This window comes from Malania oleifera, chromosome 2 (assembly GCF_029873635.1).
Source record: "Malania oleifera isolate guangnan ecotype guangnan chromosome 2, ASM2987363v1, whole genome shotgun sequence".
Classification (NCBI taxonomy): Eukaryota; Viridiplantae; Streptophyta; class Magnoliopsida; order Santalales; family Ximeniaceae; genus Malania; species Malania oleifera.
The window spans coordinates 124,420,188-124,441,436 of NC_080418.1; the positions used below are offsets into that span (position 1 = coordinate 124,420,188).

General features: G+C 37.3%; 1 protein-coding gene across 1 annotated transcript in view; it reads right to left on the minus strand.

The window, feature by feature from the left end:
• LOC131148567 (methyl-CpG-binding domain-containing protein 11-like) overlaps positions 1-20,014 on the minus strand; it is a 38,554-nt gene extending 18,540 nt beyond the window's left edge. The window contains exon 1 of the mRNA XM_058098355.1: positions 19,604-20,014. Within this exon, the coding sequence (XP_057954338.1) occupies positions 19,604-19,708 (105 nt within the window). The 5' untranslated portion in view covers positions 19,709-20,014. The remainder of the gene's footprint in view (positions 1-19,603) is intronic.
• Positions 20,015-21,249: the final 1,235 nt, after the last annotated feature.

Below are 21,249 nucleotides of genomic sequence, written 5' to 3' on the forward strand. Positions count from 1 at the left end.
TTCTTTCCCCCTTTTTTTTTTCTCCTCTGACGTCAGCACCTATAAGGATGACGTCAGCGTGACGTCAACGCTCCATGGGGAGGATCCGCGCCTCGACCCGACCTATTCCGCTCAACCCAGATCCCTGATCCACTGCACATGCAACCTGCACGTGTTCTAGCTAACCCAGATGCTGACCCACGCCTTAACTAGGTAGGTTCCGCTTGGATCCGACCCGCAACCCAACCTCGACCCACATGTCAACCCGTTGTGTTCTGTACCTAACCCGATTCTGAATCCAGGTCTGTCACCCAATTCTGGCACTGTTCATCATGTTCTTCATCCGCGGAAAAAAAATAAATAAATAAAATTTTCCTTCCGAATTTTTTTTTTCACACCTTCAATTGAAAAATGATCCTCCTTCAATTGAAAAAAAATTTTGAAATAATTTTCCGGCACCTGATCTGAATCTGGGTACCTCAATTCGATTTTTCAATTGAAAAATTCCAAAATAATTTTCTAGCAACTGATCTAAATACGCGTACCTCAATCCGATCTGAACGAATCGCTCTGATCTTGAGCACTCCCGCGGAAAAACTATCCAAAAAATTTCTTTCGATCTAATCTGATCTATCACATCTGCACCCAATCAAAATCATGCTCTGATACCACTTATTGACGCGCAGCGATTTTAATCCTCCGATCAACAAAATAAATAGTACAAAGAACATTCACAGAAAAAATATAGACGAGAGATTTTACGTGGTTCGGCAAGATTGCCTACGTCCACAAAGCGTGTACCTGGAGAAAAATCCACTATGAAACGATGGTAGTACAAGATGTGATCAAACTCTCCCCAATCCCAAATCCCCTGTATAGTGTTCAACCCTTCACTCTAGTGAAGAAAAATCTTCCTAGAGAGAAGGCCCCCTCTAGCTCTCCTTGCACAAAATGACAAACAATCCACTCTTTTTCCCATGGCTTACAAACATATATATGACACCACACAACTGTTGGATTTAGAGACGATCCAACGGCTGTGATAAAAGCCACAATAAATAAATTTAAAAGAAAAACATTTTTTTAACAGGATAATTTTTCATTCCATTATTGCCACCAATGAAAACTAACAAACAATGTAGGAAAAGAATCAAAATTGCAATAACGACAGTAATTCTATGTCACTAACCAAACAAAATACTCGCATTCCAACAACCATTCCTACTTTGGTTCCATTTCTAGCTTGATTTTTCCTTTCTTCAATTACATTCCACGAATAAAACGGGGCTTAAGCTCTATGATCATTCATAAATTAATTTAATTAATTTACCATGCAGAAACCCCACAAATCTACCGCAATAATTTTTAGAAAATATTGTCAATTAAATTTCATATTTAAATTTTTAAAAAATTTATAGAAGATTCTAATAAAAAATAATCATCAAAAAGATACATTGGCATTTTGAGAGAAATAGGGATCACAAATTAATATTTTTTATCAGTAAAAAAAGTATAAATTAGAAGCGCATCAAGGGGTTGCAAACCAAAGTACAACAAATCAACCACCCTACAGGGCATCACAAAATCAAAAAATACATTTAACACATTTATTACAAGTCCACTATGCCAACTAGTAACCGCAGTAAACCATTGCTCTTTACTGAACTAAAGTGTCAAGATTGAATTTTTGAAAACTTTTTTATACCTCTCTTTCTGAACACATCAGAAAATTGTGAGATGAATGGGACTATGAGAGACAAAGCCTTCCTCTTTTTAGGGATCACCAAATTAATGCATAAATCTAATGATCCAAACAAGAAGGAAAAATAATTTTCACTCAAAACAAGATTGGAATAAAAAGCCTAAAATAGTCATGAAAAAATGAAGGCTAGAAACTGTTGAAAAAAGGGTTGGTGTGTTCGCTTAAACACACCAAACATTTGAACTTCCTAGGGCCAAGCACCTTTTCCCGCTGTCACACCACTTCAAGTTTCTAGACCTCAAGCTTGCTTACAAAATATACATAATGATGGGAAAAAGAAGGAGGGGGGGGGGGGGGGGGGGGGGACACCAACAATAAGTAGTTGCCAATGATTGCATACATTATGTCCTTATGCATTAAACATTTGAACCTCATATTATATTACTTTATTTTAGAATTATTCAATCTATGCTTTTGATATCTTAACATGTACAAACAATTTTCCAAGGTTTTCTCCCATCTCCCTTGCCACCCAAGCATATTATATAAATGCATACCATACATGCACATATATATATATATATATGTGTGTGTGTGTGTGTGTGTGTGTGTGTGCATATATATCCAACACAATAAAAATTCAAATGGCTTGGTAATGACCCCTCCAAACACAATGCAATTGGCTAATTACCTTCATTTGGCGTCATCGCGTCTCCACGAGTCCAAACAGTTTGCCAAGATAAGTTTTCGTACTAAAGCGTACAAACTAGGATCCTTGAGGGATGAGGTCACACCTAACTTCTCAATAATTTTTAGTGGAGAGCCTAAATCATGGTTTAGGGCTTCAAGGGGGTTTAAGCAAGGAGACCCCCTTTTTAAGAAAAAATCATCTTTTGTTTGTTCTTGCGGCAGATGTCTTAAGTAGATTGGCTCATAGGGTTACAGATAAAAGGGCTTCTTTTTTTTTAGATAAGAGACTATTGATAGAAGGTCTAAATGAGGGACAAGGTGGGGAATAAGGGGATTTTGGTATCTCACCTTCAGCTTGCAAATGATACTATTTTCTTCTTAGAAAAAGATCATAGGGAGTCTATTTTGAATGTGCTTTCCATCTTGCAATTATTCGAGAGGGTATCAAATCTATTTAGGAGTGCCTTTATGTGTTAATCCTAGGACAATGGGGTTTTAGGATCCTATGGTGGAGAAGGTGTCCAAAAGGTTGGATGGTTAGAGGCATGCTTTATTTTTCTCTAGGTGGGAGCATTACCCTAGTTCAAATTCATTTGGCTATTATCACTCCCTATTTCTGGTCTAATTTTTGAATTCTGTTAGGAGTGGCTGGAATTGTTGAGAAAGTCGTGGGAGAATTCCTATGGTCTAAGGTGAGGGAGAAGGATTACTTGGCTACTAGGGAGGTTGTTTGCAACACTAAAAAGGAGGATCTGGGTCTTGGAAAGTTAGCGTGTAAGAACATTGCTTTAATGGGAAAATGATTATGGCGTTTATGGTGTTTCCCTCAGAGGAGTCTTCCGTTCATGTCAAAGTAAATATAAGTAAAAATTTTTTGCCTTGGGTATGATGCTAATCTATGGTTGAGATGTTCTTGTGACAGTTCTCCAAAGAGTATTTCACAGTTATATCCTCTTTTTATTCCTTGTACAAAATTTATTTATGGGTAATGGGACTTGCATTCAGTTTTGGGAAGAAATATGGGCGGGGGTTCTTCACTTTGCACTTCTTTTGCTCACTCTTACAAACTATCCTCTTTGCATATTGACTCTATTTCTTCATTTTTTTTCCCTTTTTTTTTTTTTTTTTTTTGTTTTGAAGGAGGCGGCCTCATGCTTTTTTATTTTTGTAGGCTTCTTGAAGATAGGGAGGCCTTGCAGCTCACCTCCTTATTATGTTTCATTGGAGGGTAGTCTTCATTCTAGTAAGGTGCTATCATTCGTGGATTCTTGATTTCACTAGCAAGTCATACTGAGCATTTGACCCATAAAAACAAGTCCTTCAGACTACATATTTCTATTTGGAAAGCCAATTCCCTCACGGATTAAGGCTTTTTATATGGTTAGTTGTTCTTAAATAAAGTTAACACTAACATTGTTGCTAAGAGACCTTTCAAGGCTTTACCTCTGGATGTCTATTTTTTATGTTTTGATAATCCACAATCTGTCTCTCACCTCCCTTGCTTCTCATGGAGGGTGTGCAATATTTTTGGCTTATTTGGAGAGAGTGGGGTGTGTCCAGACTCCAGAGTTGAAGAGGGATTTTTTGGCCGCCTCATTTTCAGGTATTGGCAGGGTAAAGATAGGTCAGCTATGTGGAGGTGCATGATTTTTGTTGCTTTCAGAGCATTATGTTGGAGCAGACTACTAGTGTTTTACAGGAAAGAGGATGTCCTCTTTTTGTGCTTGAGATAAGATTCAGCATTTGGCCCAGTTGTCGGCTTCTGTGGAAGCTGTTTCAGAGTCGTCTCTTCTTCTGATTTCCAGTGTGATTGGCAAGCAGTGCTTATTGAAAGTTTTTTTTTTTGGGGGTCTATCTTCAAAGGAGTATCTCCATTTTCTACTTCTTGTTCTCTTTTCGATAAAATCACGGAAACACATAAAAGCACAAGTGGGATTGGTTACCAGGTTTGGGCAGGAGAGTGAATCAACCCAAGGCTGCAAGAAAAACGGGCAACAAGCAAGTCTCAAAATGATGACTAGTATTGTTCATCTCTGGCACGTTTTGTCCTTTATACAAAGAACCCATTCCCAATGGTGGAACTCCTCCTTATGCTTCCAATAAACCAAAAAATGAGGTTATGGGCAAGAAATCATGATGTAGGATAGGAATCCTTTTTTTTTTATTCCTCACCAGGAAGTAATATGAATTTATTAGAAGAAAAAGTACAAAAGCAAACATACAAGAAGGCAAAGACCTTTTCAATTATTTAACAGTTGGGGTCATTAGGACCACCAATTCTAGCTTTACATCAAAAAAATTATGAATAGCTTGATTAATGGTAGGAGAGGTTCTGTAATGGAGCTTAGAAATTTTACTTCTCCAATTTTTTTATAAACTGAGGCTGGTCAAAACTGCATTGCGAACCAGGGAGGAGCTGTGGTTTGTACTCTTGAGGGAACATATCAAGTTGGATTCTGTGTCCAAATCACGAGTCGCTCAGTGAATATTGAGGGGAGTGGAGGCATTGAAGTACAGGTCTCTTCAGAAAGAGCAGCTGAAAAGAGATGATTCCTCGACTCATTTGCAGAGTTGCAGAGCAAAAATTTCTGTTCAAGATAGTAATTGGATTTATGTGTTTGCTTTAATTAGTAGTAGGTTTGTGTGTATTTGGGGGTTTGTTTGTAACATATGTATCTTTTAGAGGTTTATTTATAATTTATTGTATCTTTAGGTGTTTGTTTGCAATTTTCCTGCATCTTTAAGGGTTGATTTGTACTTTTCTTGTATCTTTAGGGTTTTCTATAAATAGGGTGTGAAAACCATGTAAGAGGAAGTTTTTGAATTAGCACAAGTTTATTCCCCACTTGTATCTTCTTCTTCTTCTCTTCCAATTTCTGTCTTGGCCAGAATTCCTCATAACTGTTCTGCAAATGAACAAATGAGCAAACTCTTTGAATTCATACCTCACATATGGGCACATTCACACGCACATAGAAACATTAATTATTGCACGAGTATTCAGAATTAATTGGGTAGGACACATCACAAAAATGAGGCTCCCACTCTTCCTCCAGAGGTCCAAGGCAGTTAGTCACCTTCTCCAGAGATCACAACACCATACCAGCGGGCCAATCATATCAAGCCAGAAGGTAAAAACTACCTACCATCCTGAATGAGCCAAACAATAGTCCAATTTTATCATGAGGCGGCTTTCAGGTTGTCGGCCAACAATGTAAACCAAGCCTTGGAACCTTCTATATTGTGATCCACACCCTCTTACACAAGGTATACACAGAAATGATATATAAACGAGAATAAATAAAATTACTAGGAATTGAAACCACAATACCACACTAAGCTGTCTTTTGACGTAAAATCTTAAAACCTTTACGTTGTAGGCCAATGATATATGTCAAACCTAACACTTCACTTGATTGTCAGAATTGGGATCCTAAGTAGGATCGTTGGGGAGTCCAAAGGATGGGATCTTAGAATCGGATCAACAATCATAAGATTCTACTTGCAGTATTAAATAAATATTAAAAATTTATGTAGAGGAACTTTATGAAAATTCTAAAGAAAACAATCGGAGTGAGAAAGTGAGAAACTATCAGTGAAGTTAAATGACCTGTTGTATGCAGTAAGCTGCCAAAAAGCTTCTCTGCTTCTCTGACAGAGCCACTATAATTAGACTATTAGATTCATCACTTATCAAAGTATCAAAAATTCAGAACTCAGGCCACAAGAATAAGAAGAAGAAGAAGAAAGAAGAAAGAAAGACAAGAAGAGGAGAGAATTAGTTTGCTGTCTCATCTTTCAATGCTCTTCAAGAGAACTCAGCAGTCGAGGTGCTATCTGACAAAATTAGGAGAGAATCAGGGAAGAAGCCAGATCTCAGCCATCTGTTCCTATCTAGAGCTTGAGAAGATGACATATTAATGCATACATATTACTATTTGGCTTTTGAAGCTCTTCAAATGCCCTATGGTTGTCGAAGATCTGTTGTCCTTAATAAAAAATATGTATTAAGAAAGAGAATGCACAATCAGAGTGAAGATAACAAATCCTCAAAAAGAAAAGGGAAAAAAAAAAAAAGCAATGAACAAAAAGAAAAAAATAAATAAGAAATAATAAGAAATTTAAAAAAAAAACTGAAATTATCCAAGAAAGCTCCTCTTTAATCCCTTCCCATCATAGTTCACCGAACACTCCAAATTTTCTAATTTCCTCTGAACCTTCTTGGCCTTAGATGTACAACCATCAAGCCTAACTTCATTTCCTCAATCATCAAACAGCGTGAGGCCCAAGCTATCCAACAAATTCTGAGTTTGAATGTCTTTCTCAGCAGATTCTTGAACTAGAGTGGGCAGAATTCCATCTTTCACCATCTGTCTTTTTTAGAAACATCATCCTCTAAAAATATTCATTCCATCTAAACCTTCTAGTGAGAGAGGCGGCACAAAAGATAAATCCCTGAGACAATCAGAAGACAAGTTCAAGAAAATCCTTGCTGTTTCTGAATTTGATCCAAAAGTAAACCCTTGTCAAATTCAGAAATCTACTACTAACTACACCATCATCCTCCATAACAGCCCCACATCTCTTACCATCCTTACTTGTATTAATCCTCTCAATGACTGGCTCCTCCATTATACTTAAAATCACCTTTTGAATATCTCTTAAGAAATGCTTTTTTCTTTTTTTTTGCCACCAAACGAAGCCCAATTATCTTCAAAATAATTCCTCTTCTCAAAACCCAATCCCACTTCCTTCCGATGGGTGAAGACCTCTCAACTCTTCAATTTATTCGAGCTGACTCCCTTATCATCTGAATTCCCTTCCAAACCAACAATAAAGTCCTGATTTTCAACTCCACAAGAATTAAAATTCTTAGAAAAAGATTCCCCAAAATCCTGGAATCTTGCCTACTACCTACCATTCTTCTCCAGAATAGAAGATGCACCACTCGCTAGAAAATTAGTAAATTTTTTGCAACCCGCATATCTAATCCGCCTCCTTTTCTTTTTCGTTTTCAAAGCAACAACTTCTCTCCCTCTTGACCACCATAGATCTTATTTGAAGACAATCGAAGTGCTGAACCTCACACATCTTTCTTTTGTTTTGGGGAGAGATTAATTCCCGTAACCTCACAGGTTCTCATAAAAAGGCCCTTTTTTTACTGGAAACCTGACTAAGCATTTGGGTCTGCCCATTCAATTGGCCCTACAGCGCTTTATCCTTGCTGAATATTCTCCTTTCTAAACTGGCCCCAAATAGAATCAAAATTCTGCTCTTGGACCTCCTTAATCAACAAGTCCATCAAAAATTTTGAAAGACCTTTATTGCTCTCAAACAGCTGGCCCATGTCTATATTAATTGTCAAAGATCCAGGCCCAGCCCACCCAACCTTCTTCATCCCATCGTCCATTCACCCTATCCGCCTCTAGTCAAGACTCTTCCGCCAGAACTGTCTCCCTTAGCGGCTTCAATTGATCATACAGAGCTGTCGGCAGCATCTATTTACTATCAGCTCCATCAACGCCTAACAAACAAGAACCCACCAAAACATCGAACTCTTTCCCAAACAGAGACCACCCATCGCCTTTGGATCCTTTAGAGACTATCTCTTGTCACTCCAGTGCCCTAAGTCCAGGAATTTCCCTACCCTTGTCACATGAATCACAATCCAATAATCAACAAAACCCATCCATGAACTATGAAAACCCTATCTTAAACTTCCACCAAGAGATGAGAACACTTGTGAGAACCATTTTGCTGCAGCTGAAGAAAATTGCACCCACCAATTGCGCTGCCAATTCTTCTTGAGAAGGAACAAAGCTCCAACCTTCACTACTTTCTCCAATCTCAGATTGAAAGACTTCCCTTCGATCCGAACTTAACGTATCCCCATTGTCAATAACTAACAGAACTATGTTCTCGATTGAGAGAACAAGAAGTGAGAGAGAGAGTCCTTCGTGCGAGAGAGTGAGAGAGAGAGAGAACCATCGCAAGTCCTCAGATTAAATGCCGAAAACAACAATTCTGCAAGCTGATTGAACTCCAGAAGACCAGAACTGACCGAATACAAGAATAACTTTGCAAGCTGATCAAACAAGAACTCTGCAAGCTGCAGCTATCAAGACTTGAAGGGAGTTCCCTCCTATTGGATAGAAAAATGAACAAATCCCAGGTTCTATTTTGCCCTAATTTAAAGGATCAGGACCAAATTGACCAATAGAGCTCTCTTCTATTACAAAGAAACTATTAGGCCAATAAAAGTGCAAATGGGCCTTATCTCTAAAGCCCAGGCTCCAGGAACAAAAAAAAAAGCCACTCCAATTCAGTAAGTATAATTGGTAAGATCCAAAGTGGAACCACGATTGTATGATTCTACTGCAATTCCATCTGATGGGGATCAAGTGGGTAAATCTGGATCATCGGATTGTACATCCAGATTATGATTTTGATAAACATGCTTATTAGTCATCGTTATACCTTAATCTAAAAACTTAACCTTTTAAATCATGTGTTTGTTAACACCTTTATGGCCTCCAATTTCATTTATCAAAGCTTCAGAACAGCCCTCCATTATTCAGAATTTCCACATGTCGAGTAATGGACCATTTGAGCACAAATAGTATTAAACCATTGCTACTCATAAATCTAAAAGGGAGGATTATAAATATCATGCAAGAGAAACAGACAGAAAAGTATAAAGTGCCATCACCTTAACAATAACGACTTTGTACCTTGTGAAAACCCCACTAATAGGAACTTTTTCTTCGCATTTTCCAGTTTCTTTATTCCATCTCTTCTTTTACTGGGAATCATGCTCTGCAGCTTTGACATTATTTTGGTGTGATGACTTGCCATCCATCCTGGGTGTAAAAACAGATGCAATGCATAGGACAAGAGCGTAAGAAAATAAGTCGGCTGGATCCTCCCCAACTTTTCTGTATGGTTGCAACAGGGAAAGGCTGATAACAAAATCTTTGATCTTTGATTTTTGGGAGAAAAAATTATAATTTCCTCTAACCAGAGACGAAGCAAATATCGGTTAGTTTTACAAGTAATTAAGGTCATGAGTTCAAACTTTTGCCCTTCCTCCAACCAGTTTGCTGGACCCAGATCACTCTCCATCACGTTAGATGAGGATAATTATTTTTTTTTTAGATAATAAAAGAAGCTATATTAGATAGAAAGAATAGAAGGTACAACATGCAGGGCCAAGGAGTTTGCGAAATATCAGCAAAAGACCATCAAAGGTAAAAGAAAAATGAAAGAAAGCAAAAATCTCAAGATTAAAAAACCCTTTCCATCATAATTTATCGAGCTCTTCAAATTTGCTGACTCTCTTTGACCTCATATTTTGACTTTTGCCACCTTCCAATCGCACTTCTTTTCCTCTAAAATCAGTCAACTTTAAACCCATTTTATCATCTTGAGCTTTTACCCCCTTAGGAATCTCCTCCACCGGTGTAGTAGGCAAAATTCCATCCCTACACTATTAATTATTAACCAGCCCATCATTTTCAAAAATAGACACTCCCTCTAAACCTTCCAGCAGGGGAGACTTATGGATGGATTGCCAAATCATAGCATCCATGAGCTAGGACTACTCTTTTACCGTGAATCATGCTCTGAGGCTTTGAAACTATTTTGGTGTGATGGATGACTTGTCTTCCATCCTAGCAGTGAAAACATGAGGTAATGTATAGGACAAGAGTGTAAGAAAGTAAGTTTGCTGGATCCACCCTTAGTTCCTGGGATGATTGTAATAGTTTGCAGAGAAAGGCTGATAAAATATTTTATCTTCAATTATTGGGTGGAATGAAATTATAATGTCTAACAAGTTTCCTGGACTGAGATCATTCATTACCAACATCAGCCAAGGAGACATCTGCAAAACAGCGGAGGCTTTTTAGGCCTACAAATCACACGACCCGGAGTTAAGACTCTTAAGGTTACGGATCAGAAGGTTCAAGGTTCAAAAGTATGGGACAATTCATTTCCATCAGGAAGATTTTCAAAACAGGAGGTTGTCAGTCAGTGAACATTCTGGATGCAGATAAAGCCGCAGTCAAACGTGTACCATAGACTAAGGTTGAAGACTGCCATTAATATAACAACACTATGTAATTGTTAGAAATCAGAAATAAATAGAATATAATGAAGAAAATACAGCAATTAGGGTTAAAGAAAGAGAAGGAGAGGAAGGAAGGAAGAAGAACCAACGAAGCAAGTCATAGCTTTTTCATACAATTCCAAGTCAAACCTGTTTATATATATCAACAATTAGAAGATATGGACAAAAATAACCCCATATGCCTCCCCTAATTGCTAAATAATATATTCCCTTTTGACACTCCTTGAGATGGCGGTGTATAAATATCACACAACCCCAGCTTGTTACAAAAATTAGACAACAACAACAACAACAAAACCAAGCCTTAGTCCCACTAAGTGGGGTCGGCTATATGAATCTTTTTCCGCCAATTTATGCGATTATGGACCATTTCTTTTGATAGATTCAACGATATTAAATCCTTACTCACTATCTCCTCCCAAGTTATTTTAGGTCTACCCCTACCGCTTCTACTGCCCCCCACAATAACTAAGTCACTCTTTCTCACAGGTGCACTATAAGGCCTAATGTTGCAAGTGTCCATACCATCTGAATCGTCCCTCCCTTGTCTTATCTTCTATAGGAGCTACACCTAACTTACCATGAATATGTTCATTCCTTAATTTATCTTTTAATGTTATACCACTCATCCATCTAAGCATTCTCATCTCGGCAACTTTTACTTTTTGGATATTATGTTTCTTTGTCACCCAACATTCCGATCCATATAGCATAGCTAGTCTTATAGCTGTCATATAAAACTTCCCTTTCAATTTTAAGGGTATTCTACGATCACGTAGCACACTTGAAGCACTTCTCCATTTTACCCAACCTGCTTTAACTCTATGCATTACATCATCTTCAATTTCTCCTTCAGCTTGCATAATAGATCCAAGGTATCGAAATCTACAAGTGCTATTTATTTCTTCATCATCAAGTTTAACTTTGTCTCCAATATTCCCCCTATCATTACTAAAATTACATTTCATATATTCTGTTTTATTTCTACTTATCCTAAAGCCTCTAGATTCCAAAACTTCTCTCCATAATTCTAACTCAGCCTCTACTCCGTCCCTAATTTCGTCAATTAATACAACATCATCTGCAAACAACATACACCATGGAACATCCTTTTGAATACTCTTAGTCAATTGGTCCGTCACTAAAGCAAAAAGATAAGGACTCAAAGCAGATCCTTGATGTACACCTATGGTAATTGGAAATTCTCTAGTTTCTCCATCTATAGTCCTTACACTAGTCATTACTCCATCGTACATATCCTTAATGACATCGGTATACCTACAACATACACCCTTTTTTTCTAAAAGCCACCATAGAACTTCCCTAGGTATCCTATCATATGCTTTCTCAAGGTCAATAAATATCATATGCAAGTCCCTCTTCTTTTCCCTAAACTTTTCCATTAATCTTCTTAAAAGAAAAATAGCTTCTGTGGTATATCTCCCAGGCATAAAACCAAATTGATTATCTGAGATCTTCATTTCTAACCTTAATCTTTGTTCAACTCCACCTGTGATGCACTTAATGTCCTAATTTTTTTTCACACACAGCCGGTCCCAAGCCCGAGTTAAGGAGGAGGGTTGCGTTAGGTAGCTGACAACCAACGTAAAATTTGTCAGATCACTATGATATGAATCCTTACCAAATAAAAATTAGACAAGATAGGTTTAAATAAACCTTTGGAAAAACATCTCCTTACCGATTTGCAAATTCTACAAAAGGAGTCCTCAAAACACTGTTGAACACAACATCCCTCAAAAAAATTAGGGACAATGTGCTCCTTCCACTTATGAAACACACAATGACTAGCAACATAAATGGTTATTGATTATCACAAAACATAACTATAAGCTTTGTAATCGAGAAACACATCTCTAACATAACAAGATTTCAACAACACACTTATTAACAGTATGAATGATAGCAAATATTTTTATTTAGCATCAAATTGTTAGCACAAGAGGAATCTTCATGGTAGGCTACACATAGGTGAGCACCAACTTGACCTAAAAGCTTAAGCCTATTGGATCTTGGGCCCAACTATGTATACAAGCTCCCATCATCCACTCAATTTTTCTAATGTGGGACAAATTCACAAGTGGAATTCTTAACAATCTCTCCCTCACTTATGAGTCTCAAATGTTCTCCCCTGAACAGAAACTGTCTCCCTCATGGGAGCAAGCCCAATTCTCCAACAATTGCTCAAGTGGGTCTTACCACCACGTCTTACGTGCCTCGAATTGCATTCCATGTACTCCCAAACAATCCTACCTCCCACGTCTTCTGCTTCATATTTCAGGCCTAGATGATCCATACTGGCCTCGGTCACACACTTGATCCTCCAACTGTTAGCACGTCAGGAGAATTAGCTTCATCCCTTGACTTTTTACTATGTCGCTCGCCCAGAGTTACAAACCATAGGCTCTGATACCACTTATTGGCACAAGAGGAATCTTCATGGTAGGCTTTGATGCCACTTGTTGGCACAAGAGAAATTTTCAAAGCTCTCTTACCCTTAGGCAGTTTCACCAGCTCAAATGTATGGTTGTCATGCAAAGATTTAAGTTCATCTTTCATAGCATCAATCCACTGATCTTTGTAGTCAATTTCCATAGCCTCTTCATAATACTCCGGTTCTTCTCCATCAGTTAAAAGAACATACTAGTCAGAAGAATACCTTGTAGACGATTGTCGGTCTCTAGTAGACCACTGAAGTGGAACTTCTAGTGGATTCATAGGTGCTTGCGGTTGATCATCCACAACATCATCCATGGGAGCATTAAGTTCACCTATACCCCGTTGGTCATCATAAACATCTTCTTGCATGTCATTCTCAATTAGATTTGGCGAAGGTGTTAAAGGAATTGGATTCATGCCGGTCAAGTTATCACTACTCCATGGAACTATCTTCTCTGCCTTATCAATGTCTTCAATGGTCTGATCCTCAATGAAAACTACATCTCTACTTCTGACAAACTTCTTTTCAACTGGATCATATAATCTGTACCCAAAATCATCTTGACCATAACCAAGAAAGACACTAACGAGTTCGCATCTAACTTGAATTTCACTACAATGGTTTGTTTCTTGATAAGGTAACAAGATTGATTACCTCACAATTTCAAAGTCCCTATAATATTTATTATCAGACCTCTACCATGACAACTCTTGAGAACCTAAGGAGCATCCCAACATGGATGCTTGGGATTCTTAATAACCCAACTCACAAACCCTCAACAAATTATAAGTCAAATCTAGAAATAATAAGTAGATCAACTTGCCGACCAACTGCTTACTATGTCTTCAAAATTCAATCCAACATCGCTATACAACTTCTTATTGAGATCTATAGGAGCATCAACTAGATTAGTTCCCAAATACCAGTATCATTTAGCAAGTCCAACGCATATTTTTTTCTAAGACAACCCTACAATCTCAATGCCAAGAAAGTAACCAAGATAACCAGGACGTCTACTTGAAATTATGCTTGAAGCCAATGCTCAATATTTGCAATCCCACTTCAGTCACTACTAGCGATAATGATATCATTGACATAAACTATTAGAAGTACCACATGTCTCCTTTTCGCACACAGAATTTAAACGAGCAACATGAGAAAGGGTTTCAAAATAATCAGCACCATATGTTTGGATAATGCCCTTAACAATTAATCGAGGCTTAAGTCATTCACTAGAACCATGAGGATGATATTTGATGTAGACCCACCAACACTTGACCAACTCCTTACCAAAAGAAAGATCCACAAGTCACGTAACCCTAAGTAATCCAGGCATCCATTATATATTCACTTCATCCTTCATTCACCGATGGTATAGATTCCCCAACAAGAATCTAATAGGTTGAAGCAAGATTCAACTCAAACAAAAACTTGTTAGTCAAGAATACTCACTAACTCTTAATCATCTCAATGATGGAGCAAAGTACTTAGCAGATATAGAGTTCCTCCCCTTAGTGCTATAATACTTGCTAATGAAATTTCTTATATAGGATAAAGACAAGAGCTTGATTTCTATCTTCTGTGAAGCTTTCACAAAGATCATCTCATATGACTTTCATCCAATCTATGAAACATCAAAAATCATAGTCCATGCTATTCCACGATGAAAAGCAACTTTCTCTGGTCTTCATAATCCTTGGAGTTTCGAGATTAATACAATTATGATAGAGATCATCAGAACCCCCAATAATACACCACAAATCAACACAATGCAAGTCAACTAAATCGGCAGAGGACTTGCAGCAGCACAAACTAACAACCTTGGATGAACTAAAGGCATAAAGGAAGCACTACAAGATTTCAAGAGGCAGCCACGGCCATTGAGTTATACTTACAGAAGAAGGAGACAAATAGCAGCATTGACCAGACACCCACAGAAAAGAAAGCAATATACTAAGGCAGCCACAACTACAGAATAATAGTTACAGCAGTCTAAAATAAGCTGCGGACATAACACCATACCAGCATGAAGGAACAGCAACCACGACCAAAACAGAGGAAGAGCACATCATACACAGCATCCACAATCAATGAGCAGCAACTCCAGCTGAGTAATTGCGCACATGAATAAGGGTACACAAGTCTTTAAAAAAACAGCCCCAGGGCCCACAACCACAAAACTAAACATGGCATGTCACACCCAGCACCCTTACGCTCTAGATGAAAAAAGACTGCTTTCAAATTAAGAATAGAAAATAACCAAATAAAGCACCTAATAAAGGATGCATGCAACTGACACCAGAGAGAATTTGTCTGATTCAAGAGGGAAAAAAATAAGCTAACCAACAACCAGATTTTTCATATTAGAATGTGTTTATTGCTCTGATACCATGTTATTGCTCTGATACCATGTTAAAAATCAAAAATCATTGAATATTTGATGAAGAAAATACAGCAATAGGATAAAGAAGGAGCTAGTAGAAAGGGAGAAACAAGCAGAGTTTTTGTACAGCTCCAGGTCCCTGTTCAATAGTAATAATAAATGACAAAAAATCTCTGTGCACCCCATCTAATTACTAAAATAATATATACCCTTCTAACAATAATAAGAATGATTTTCAATTTTTATAAAGCAATGTACAATTAATGGATGAATAATACAAAGATAGAACTACCATCTCATATAGTTCCCCTCCCCTCTCTACTCATCTGAAAAGCAAATTGCCAAGTGCAAGGCCTTCTTGACTATAAAACTCTACTTTTGCATCAATTCTACAGTTTTTTTAATTATTAACACATTTGCTATCACCAATTTCTTAGGCTGCACTTGGGATCATGGATATTGGAATTAAAACCTTAGATTTGTTAATAGAAAAATAATGCAAAATCATATTGAATTTTTTTTAATTCTGCAGGACTCCAAATCCAAGCCTCTAACTCCATTTTACCAAACGCAATGTTAATAAAAATAGTAGATATGTGAAAGAGGCCTACAAACCACAACAAAACTCATATCTGGTTACAAAATAGCCCTGATTTTTTTTCTACTTTCCCTAAAACCATAAAAACTTGAAGCCCTCAACATCCCAAGATATACAAGTACTCAAGCGTTAGCATAAAAAGAATAAAAGACGGGCTTGAACCACCCTGATTTGCATCATTTTGCTATTTATGTATTCTAATAAATGCTGAAGGTTGTTATCATCATATAAAAATAGCAAAGCAATCAATTAGCAGGGTCAGCAAGGCCAGAACTGCTAAACATCAAGGCAACTTTTCCTTCCAAATTCTTGAGATGCCATGTTTGGTCAGAAGCTTCAAATGCATATATACTAAGTTTCTTATAATTTACTTATATAAAGTTTCTTATAATTTCCCTTTGTGCACAGAATCCCACAACTAAGAGTCATAGAGTCAATAATTCAACAGTCAAAACAACCAAAATAGCCATGTCCTGTCCTGAATCTCCTGATGATAAAATTTGGTGTTCTATCCCAAATTCCAAAATTTGACCCCTAACTTAGAAGCAGCCTGCCTGTTCCATAAATGGATGTAAGCCTAGGAAATAATGCAGCCTAACCAAGAAAGTAAAATGGGAGGCAATTGGGAGGATGTAAAACCTTTCAAGTTTCAACAACATCCCAAAAAAGAAAATATTTAATTCAAATTAGAAATTTGAACACACACACACAATCCACATTTGCTGCATAGCTTTCCCTTTACATAATTTACCTAACACAAGAAATCACACCTTCTAGGTACTTGAAGGTCACACGGTATCAATTCAAGAACTGCTATTATTTTTATAAGCTACTGAAATTTTAAGAGTGGAAGCATACTGAATTCCATAATCTCTAATTTAAAAGGAAAAGGTTGTGATGTCATTAGCCAAGCAATTGATAAAGTACAGAATGCTAAGATTTTCTTTCCTTTTTAACTAAATTTACTAGAATCAAATTTCAAGATTCTCAACATAAACAGTACTTCAAGCCTCACCTTTGCTTGGCAAAATGGAAAAGAACATTTTCACATCAAAAGAAGTTCTACCCAATAGCTACCAACATACTTCCCTGCATCTGAGCACTAGTGACAAGAACTTTAGAGACTGAGTGTGAAATGAACTTAGAAGTGGAGCTCAAACACTTGTTGTTACATTTCTAGAAAAACAGGTACATCAGCAGTTCTAAGGCATTATATATATATATATATATATATATATATCATACAACTTCAAACTTTGCAATAACACAATGGGAGACACTAAACAACTCTATTATTAAAAGAAAAAATACATATAAAAACCAAAGTTGCACATGAAGTGCCAAATATAGAAACAGGAAAAAAATACTCAGAACTGCATCTTTAATTCAATTATAACCGCCTCTTTCATTCAATAATTAGTAATACATGAAACAATGTCACAGCCACTAAAAAAGGACAACCAAAGCCAAATAATCTAGAATAAAATGCATGAACTCCAATCTTAACACAAATTTAACAAGCCACAAAGTTACAAATTAAGCATACAAAGTTACAAACTCTTCTACATATACAGATAAATTTATTTAAAAAAAAAAAACTCCACTCAAAGGAAAATTTCCTGACCACAAGGGAACAAACAGATAACAAGAAACAGAGCAAGACAACCAGAGCTAACTGAAAATTTTGACAAAGAAAATCAAACAGTGCAAATTGGGAGACAAACAAGAAGAAAGAATGAAGTCATGGAAAATGAGAAGACGAAAATAAAAGAATGGCGCTGTTTTGTCTAGCCTTTTGGAGCAGGAAACTACCGCCCCAATGCTCCTCCTTGTGATGCTCAAATGTGTTCAGGCTTGCCTTGTTCACCATTCTCTACCCTTAGCCTCTCTTTTATTGAGACAGTTGGAGGATAAACAAGAAGAACAAAGTCACATAAAATGAGAAGGTGGAGAACAAAGTACAGAACCAATTTTTTCTAGTCTCTGTGAGCAGGAAGCTACCATCTCAATGCTCCTCCTTGTGATGCTCAAACTTGTCCTAGGCAACCTCACTCACCATTCTCTACTCACACTCTCTTTTCTCCTCCTCCTCCCCCTCCTCTCTCTCTCTCTCTCTCTCTCTCTCTCTCTCTCTCTCTCTGTGAAATAATGAAAGAAAGTTATAAACCACCATAAATTTCAAACCAAACAAAAGAAAAACTCCAGCTTCTATTTCTTCTCCTAAAAATTAAAACATTAAAGACCCCATCATCCCAAGATTTATAACTACTCAAGGACAGGAACAAAAGGTAAAAAAGGGCTTGAACCACTCCAATTTCATCATTTTAATATTTTTCTGAATGTGCTAAATAGTATCTTAGTATAAAACATTTTAAAAGTGATGTTAGAATTCTTATGGATGAAAATTCTTATCTTTCAGCAATCCATTAGAGGATCAGCCAGGCCAAAACTGCTAAATATGCCAGAGAGAATGCTTAAGAAGCCAGTTATGGTCCAAGGCTTGAATGCAAATATACAAATTTTATTCTTTTCATTTAGTAAGAAGCCTTGTTAATAGTGCCAATGGTACAACATTGATTTACTCACTCTCTTTCACACTCGACCTGCAGACCTGCACGCCTGCATTTATACAATTTCCTTTCCCATAAACCATTCCAGACATAAAGCCATTACTTCAGCTATCAGAATTAATAAATAAATAAATAAAAACTGTGTCCTGATAATAAAACATGATGTTCTGATCTAAATTGAGAAATTTGACTCCTAACATAGAAGCAGTCCACATGGGTTATAATTGATGTAAGCTTCACTCATTAACAGCAATGCAGCTTAAGCAGAAATGTAAGATGGGATGCAAATGGACGCAAATAAAACATTTTCACAATGTCATTAGCCAAACAAGTGAACAAATACAGATATGTTGAAAAGGATGATTTTTTTCCTTTTTTAACAAAATAAACTAGTTGCTCAAACTTCAAAACAAGAGTTACGTTCTAGTGCTAATGACAAGAATGTCAGGGTTGGGCACTGTAAAGAATTTAAAAGTGGAATATGAAAATTTTGTATAATACTTCTAAAAAGACAGTCTGGACGCAATTCTTGGGCGTCATACAAATGCAAATGCAAAATTCGCAAACAACAGTGGGAGAAACCAAAGAACTAATTCGTCAAAAAAAAAAGTCAAACCAAAATTAAGTACAAACTGTGCCAAATATAGAATCAGGATTACAATCACTCACAATCAAGAAACAACATCCTTTATTCAATTACAACTGCTTCTTCCATTCCCTAACTAACAAAACAATAAAGAATAACATCGCCATGGAAAAGCACCAAGCCAACAATCTAGAAGAAAAAGCGTCAAACTCCAATCCTAACCAAAATTTAACAAACAAGAACTACAAAATCAAGCATACAAACTCTTCTTCCTACACAATTCAGCAAAATAAAATATACATAAAAAGACTTCAACCCCTGAGCAGACTCGGAGGGGAAAAAACCCTAACCACAAGAACAAACAGATGGCGAGAAACAGAACAAGAACAACCAGAGCGAGAAGAACAATTTGACGAAGAGAAATCAAACAGAGCTAATTGGAGCTCAAAACAAAAAGAAAGAGCTAAATCACAAAAAAAAAAATAGCACAAAAGGTCAAAGAACGGAACCAGCTTCGTCCAGCCTTTGGGAGCTGGAAGCTCGATGGAAACGACGTCATCTCTATGCTCCTCCTCAGGCTGCTCAACCTTGTCCTTGTCTACTTCGCTCGCCATGCTCGCTCTCTAGTCTCTCTCTCTCTGCTCTCTCTCCTCTCTCTCTCCCTCTCTCTCTCCCTCGCTCTTCGACACGAACCAAAAGAATCAGAGTTCCCGCTCTCTGCTCTCTCTCTCTCTCTCTCTCTCGATCTTTCTCTCTCTTCCCGCACGATCGAAGCACGCGAAATGAATAGTGATAAGAGTGCGTATGAGACGAGATGAATGTATTATTACTATTAGAAATGATTTTCTCGGTGGCTCTGTTTCTCGAGGATAGATGGCGTGCGGGGCGAAGACGAGCGGACGTCACAAGATCTACAAAGTGGATTAGAATTTGGGGATTGCGTCCGGAATTAACTGTTTTGGAAAGGATAGTTAAAGTCCGGTACGTCCGTGTGTGCTGGTCTACCTGCCTTTTTAGTGAATCTTGATTGAACTAGGGTGCACCTGCATGAAGTGCGGCGTTGGAAATGACCCATGGGTGTTCGCCACGTGTTTAAGAGACAACTGCTCCCTTAATTAAACTAGAAAGAAAAGGCAAATTAATTTTCTAAATACATGATATCAATGAGTTTTTTTTCTCATTTTATTATTATTTTATAATAAAATATAAAATAATACTTTATTTAGGATAAATTTTCTCATTTTGAGACTTATGTAATCTCGCAGTTTAGTCCTACAAGATTTTAACAAATCTCACAGATGGGTCTTGCAAGATTTGCATGGGACACTTTCCTTTTCTTTTTCTTCTTCACATGTTGCCTGCACCTACTTCTCTCCGAGCCTTCCTCCTCTGCCGACGAGAGAAGATCCAGTTCCCCCTCTCTACCCCCCCCGGTCGTCGTCCACAAACACCACGACTCTGTAGCAGCAGAAATTGGTTCACAATATCACCGTAGGAGTTGTCGTTGTAGCAGTCCACTAACATACAACAACTTTCACTAGCAAAGAGAATTAGATCTCCGCTTTGCTTCCAAGCCCCAATCGCTCTGTGTCTGTAGAAGTTTGCAATGCAAGGGATTGATTTGTCAGGGGTGCTGTCATTGGCGTGGGGAGTGGCGCAGCTAGAATGGGATTGATTTGTAAGTGCTACACTTACATGCAGACTGTCAGCTCCTACCTAGGTACCCTAGCTGCTATGTGCTACTCCCTACCCTTTATGGTTTGCAGTGCAGGGGATTGATTTGTTAGGTACCCTATTTCCATTCAAAAAATTTTTAAATGGTGTTGGGCATTTGCTCTTTTTATGGTTTCCCTTCATGGAAATGGAAAACAAACTCGAAGCTAGTCTTATCCAGATATATATTGCATGCTTTCTATTTAACTATATTCTTCTTATTAATTTTTGAAAGAACAATCAAAATTAAGCACCCCCTTAGTTGAGAAAAATAATTTTTATTTAAAATTTTTAGAGAATTAAAAAAATGCTAACTTATTTTTAAAAAAATTTTAAGATTCTCGAAAAAGTATGCTAAAAATAAAGTTAATTCATTTATTGTGCAAAATAATTTTTCATCTTTTAGTTTTGAGTTAAAAATAGTTACAAAAAATGATAACTT